Below are 5793 nucleotides of genomic sequence, written 5' to 3'. Positions count from 1 at the left end.
GTCGTCACCTAGTTACCACGGACTGGATTTTGAAGGAGCAGCAGTTCGCAGCCTTTGGCGGACGGGTGCTGCAACAAACTTGGAAGTTGTACAGTACGCCTCGGGTACCCCTCACAGGGCCACTTTTCTCACTCTGCATACAAACCCGTCTGCATTGTTGGAAGATTCACGAGAAAATGCTCGTGGACGGGCGAGCAGCTGCGGCCAGTTCAGCCCGGAAAGAATTGGTTACAAGACCAAGTCAGTCTGGTCTGCCCCGGCAACCCCGGGCGAGGTGACCCTTTGAGCTGCGTGTTTGGACGGGGATCCAGCTGCAGGAGCGCGCACTCCGGACGGAGGGTCCTGGGGCCGGGTCTCTTCGTTCCTCTCGAGTCTTGGGTACTATGAATGCTTTTTCTGAACGTGCTCCTCCGTCAAAAGACGATTGCTCCGTCCCGGGCTCTCTGCCGAATGCGAAGCTGGACATAATGCTGGCGTAGTAGGGAGGGGGCTTTGGTGCGAGTATAGTCTGGAAGCGCTCTCGGGCCACCGTACGTCTGCTCGTCCTGAGTCGCCGAGCGACTCACTACGATTTCCAATACAGTTCGTGAGGTGGCCGGTGACTGGTCGATTGTCCAGGCCAGGTCTCCCGAGCATGCGCCTTCCTCTGCATGCTTTCGTCTTTCATCTCTCTTTCGGTCCGAGCCCTGTGCTTCGCCGCGTTCCCATTTTCTTTCATACTTTGTCGCCGGAAATTCTTGTTTTCTTCGGCCGTTGCGAGCATCTTTCGAAGCCTCCTCATGAGTTGCTCCAGGAGGCCGTCCCAGGGGGCTATCGAATTCGGGCAAACAGGCGCTAGGGCGTCTACGGATTGCAGGCTGTTTTTTCTCCCAAGTGCGGATCTATTCCGACACTCAACTTCCACTTTCGTAGTGCTGCTGGTGACCGCTTCGTAAAGTGCACCAGTGCATCCTTGAGTTCGTGGTGACCGGGCGTCCATTGGAGGCGCTCGTGCTCTGTCCTGAAGTCCAACCGATCGGGCAAAGTGGCTGTTCTCATCCGGTCGGCATCAAAAATGTCCGGGGACCCAGCGCTCCCTGCCTGTGCCGCGGGCGTGCGCTGGGGCGGAGCAACTGGACGGTTCGTGAGCGCCAGCAGAGCACTTGGACATGTCAGCACTACATATGGACAAGCCGCAAGAACCACAACGACCTTGCACAGCTCTTGGAGCCCTCCTCTAGCGGCTGCAGCCGGTATCTTTCGTCTGTCCCACCCTACTTGCATGTGGCACAGGGGTGTACTGAGCCTCTTTTGCAGTAGTTGCCGCTACGTGGTCCGCCGGTGGCATGTCCCGATCCTTGGGGTGGACTGCAACGCAAACCCGCGACACAAGCAGGCCCTGAGTGTGCCCATGCCCCGGAGCCGCGGGATCCCGAAGCATCTTCTTCCGTTTCTTGTGGGGAAGCAATATCCGAAACACCCCCGCTGGAGGCAGGAGTTTACCCATCGGAGTCGAATGGGCAAATACAAGCCCCAAGTAGCTCGAAATGGCTGAGCATCTCTCAACAGCCTGGACTATTTCTGCTGCTGCGTGGTTGCCTCCACGGAACTTACACGCAGCTCTTACTCGGTGTGATGCGTTTTGGTGTGTTTCCTCCTGTCGCCCTGGACTAGCGAGACCGCAAATTTCGTGTCGGGAACAATCCTCTCCAATGCACTGCTGCAAAGTTGCCCGTGAGGGATCGTCGTTGCTGTGGGAAACTCGGAGACTGCGCGATCCGCGACACACCGCGAGTAACGAGATGACAACGAGCAGACCCTCGCGGTCCTGCTAGAGATTGACAGTTTGGCGTGACCTGATTGGAATACCCGTGACTGGGCCGCCCCGTCCGGAATCGACTCCACAGGCGCCGGAGTGTGCGGGTGACGCCTGCCCCAACGTCATGTGTGCCGGATTGTGTCCCAGTTTACGGTATAACGCATGTGCAGATCTCCTTCGCATCTGCCACACTGTACATTGGCAAAGCTCGACCTGGTGGCGAGCTTGTAGCTACGCCCGTTGAGCACGGTACCCAGAACGTTGCACACATACCGATCAGCCACGCTCACCGTGCCGGCCACCCGGGCTGACCACACAGCGACGACGAAAGCCAGACTGGAACTGGCCACATCGGGGGAGGCGGCTCACCGTACTCTGACGGCCTCCTTTCTATGAGCCTCGGGCCGCCGCGGGCGACCACTTTGGTCGCACGAGGGGTAACAACGCCCGCTGGGTCACCGACCCGAGGCAGCCGGTTCGACCGCCCCTCTCAGCTCTCTGCGACACCTCTCCGGCAGAAAGAGTATGCTTCAGCATGCCGTCAGTTGTCAACTGGTCTCAAACAGGACGCATGATTACGTTCCTCGAAAATACGCATCCACTGTACATGCTTGAACCCTGTGCTGCCCCACAAGTCGCCGGTGGCGCCACCATCGTGATCCACGAGACATGTCGCCAACCTCGGAAAGCCCACACGGGACTCACATCAACGGGTTTATGCGCGTCCCAGCGCTTCCTAACTGGAGTTTCTCACTCTGTCGAACAGCAGGTAACGCCGGGTGCTACCGTTCTCGGACATATGTGCGAACAACCGGCCCCGGCCACTGCAACATCGCCCTGGTAACAGCAAACCCATTCATGCACCCGGGACAGTGAAGCCCCACGGAGGGAACACAAACGCATGACACACCTGTCATGCCGCCAAATCCCACATTCAACAGTACGACGCGGACGTTGACAATGTGAATGTCCAGTGACGGAACCACAAAATACCTCCCTCTGGCACTACACGTTCACTTCATTGTCAAGTTTCGCGGAAGGGTACCCGAGCCATAACCCGGTGAGGCTGGGGTCTTCCACCTAGATGCCCCATTGCGTCGCGCAAGTCAGAGTGGGAAAGAAAATCACCCTACAAAACTCTCAGCACCCGTAATGAATAAACTGAAAACCCATACTATCCATCTGTCCGCCTGCACGGGCGTGGCACCGAGAGTTCGTCTTTTCAAACATACGAACGCCTGACCCGCCCTGGGGAACCGCGCCCTGCACCGCTTTGCTACCCGGGGTCATTCCGGGGACACGGTACGGGCCTCCATCAATACAATACAGAGGCAACCAGCTTAAATACTCTACAGCCACTTTTAAGGTATCGACAAAATGTCTGGGACTTCCCGACTTGGACACCAACAGTCACGTAACAAAACAGCCGTCTCTGCAGAAGAAAGCCACCTGGATACAATACGAAGACGCAGTGCTCTCACTGCTACTCCCTTTTGGGTGGTAAGGAACACGAGTGAAGACCTCAACGGATCCTCACACCGGTGCCCTCCCAAGTTCTAGGGCGGTCGGCAGTACATATGACCAGGCGCCTGCGCAGGCGAGCCTCTACCAGGGCTGAGGGCAACTCCGTTAGGATTCACCCGTGCCTGCGGCGCCCTGCCTGCGCCGGAGATGCCCCTCTCCGGCATTCTCATCGCGACTAGATCGCAGCCGTTTTCTCTCCAGTTTTTCGAGACGCCCGGGTATCTCACTGTACCCCGACTGCATGATGTGCACGTGGTCGCCATCAGTCCAGGAACGGATAACCTGGAGCTCAGGGTCGAAAAGCGCCTCCTCTAGAAGTTTCAACTTCGGGCTGCCGCGTAAGGCCGGTTCTAGGTTTTCCGTGTACAATTTCACTAACGATTTCCATACTCCAGCCGGCAGACCTTTCCATGGGTTTTCAGGATATGATGTCCACCATTCGCGCAGGAATGCCTCATACTGACGGCCGATCGTTTTCCACGCCTGCTCATTGACAAGCTCATTTCCGTACAGGTACCGTTGAAGCTCCCAGGTAATCACCCGTGCCGCCTTTCGAACATCACGGTAGCGGGTCAGTCCGCCTAGCTGAGAAACAGAGAACACGCCGATGTTGTCTAGACACGGTGGTGGAAATTTCCGGAAACTCTTGAGTACAAACAGATAGCTGAAGCTTTCAAGGAAAACTCACTTTTCGGTTTTCATTCCGAGACTGGACACTATGCTGTAGGCACCCTGCGGCCGCGGCTCAGAATTTCCCCGCGTCTTCACTTGGAAGCAGAATGTACCACCACACACCTGGATACGACTCAACCATTTACGGAACGATCGCAAACCTCAACGCTAGGTCGTTCGTTTACGTGTCCGCACGATGCAATGCGTGGCCTACACTGGACTCTCTGCAGCGCCATGCACACTCTCCTACGGGCAATCCGGAACGCCTGCAAGCCCCCGAGCAAAACAAAATTCTGTGCGCTTACCCAGAAGAAAAGATCCTCCCACTTTTTGGCACCTGCTTTGTGAAACAGTTGATCCCAAATATCCTTCCACAGGAGCTCGACGGGAATGCCGAAGAAGTTAGCTGCCATTTCATTCTTTGCGACCGCAGCATACTTCGACCACTCGCTTCCGCCAGCTTCAGCGCCCACGACGCTGAAAAAAGGAGAGTTCACTCCGGGGATGAGAGCCAGATCCGAGAACGGAATAATCCCTTCCCCGGACATTGCCACAGCTACTGCAAGCGCGGCAGCACCGAAAGCACGCCGAACCTGCATTTTCGGCTTCTAAAGGGAAAAGCGGTGGCTTTGAGGTCGCAAAGGAAAAGAGGTGGAACATATGAACGGCTGTGACTACCGAGTGTAACGCGGGCCCGCAGTCTCTCCTGCTATATTGCACCTCGTACGCCCCGCCTACACAGGGCGTGTGGCGTGCCGAGTCCTGCGAATTTGCCGGTCAGACGACGTCGGTTGCTCAGTAACCGGCGACGAAATATTGACGTGAGTGCACCGACAACGGAATTAGAAATGCGAACGGGCAGCTGAAACACTGGAAAGGCGGCCAGACACAAGGAAGAAAAAGAAACAATAATACTTCCCGGTCGGCGTCCACTCGGGGCAGCCGCAGGACACACGTCGACTATCACCGGACACAGAAACGTCGTGTTTTTCTATCAGCAGAGCACTCCACGAAATCCCAATTGCAGAGTCATAAAACGACCGTATGTACGGTCAGAACGGAATGAGCATTTCCAGCGTCTCGCCACTACAAACCACGCGCCGAGACGGACGGCATGCCGCCAGCATATTCAGCACTTCGGGCGCGGCCGATGCGCAGCGCTGGAAGATGACGCGACACCACGGGCCGGGGCTCCTGCCTGAAAGCAAGTGTGGGATGCTCGGGAACTGGGCGGATTCTTAGTTGGGACTGCCTGCTCATCGATGCCGGACAGGCTGCTGCGGTGGTGGGAGTCGCCGACGCGGCCGGGGGTAGACCGGTAGTGTCACGGAAGAACCCGAAGGTGCTGAAAATGTGGCTGTTGAGCTTCTTGCACGAGCAAAGGACTTCCATTTGCCGCTTCTCGCAAGTGCCACCTGCTCTGATGATCAGACTGGAGCGACTGGGGTAGTACACTGACTGTACAATCTCCGTAGCGCTGAGTGGTGGGAAAGAGACGCGGTCATCCGGTGCGTTGTGACAGTTTATGGCTTGTTGGTGGACGGGAAATGTTTAGCCGAAGGAACGAGAAAATCTACCAGAAGACTGGTTTCTCCGGTGACAGTAATATTCTGTGCAGCGGCAAAGAAACTGTAGAGAAGATATATACTGCCGACAGCGGTCACGGGCGCGGAGAAGTCGTGGCCCCGCTGAAGTCGTCGGAGATTGTGCGCTATCACGCAGATCTCGGGGGAATCTAGGCGACACCTTACACTTTCTTAAAAACGCAATATTTACCGTACGGTGCAATCGCATCGACG

General features: G+C 56.6%; 1 protein-coding gene across 1 annotated transcript; it reads right to left on the bottom strand.

Moving 5' to 3' along the window:
• Window positions 1–2475: 2475 nt before the first annotated feature.
• CSUI_000780 (dense-granule antigen dg32) lies at window positions 2476–5315 on the bottom strand. The gene is made up of 2 exons (XM_068060987.1): window positions 4300–5315; window positions 2476–3907 (listed from the first exon to the last, which is right to left on the bottom strand). The coding sequence occupies exons 1-2, from the start codon at window positions 4591–4593 to the stop codon at window positions 3428–3430; spliced, it is 774 nt and encodes a 257-aa protein (XP_067927037.1). The 5' UTR covers window positions 4594–5315; the 3' UTR covers window positions 2476–3427.
• Window positions 5316–5793: the final 478 nt, after the last annotated feature.

Source organism: Cystoisospora suis (assembly GCF_002600585.1).
Source record: "Cystoisospora suis strain Wien I chromosome Unknown contig_297, whole genome shotgun sequence".
In the NCBI taxonomy this organism is placed as follows: Eukaryota; Apicomplexa; class Conoidasida; order Eucoccidiorida; family Sarcocystidae; genus Cystoisospora; species Cystoisospora suis.
The sequence above is the reverse complement of the archived record's forward strand: the minus strand, read 5'-3'. Positions and strand labels throughout refer to the sequence as shown.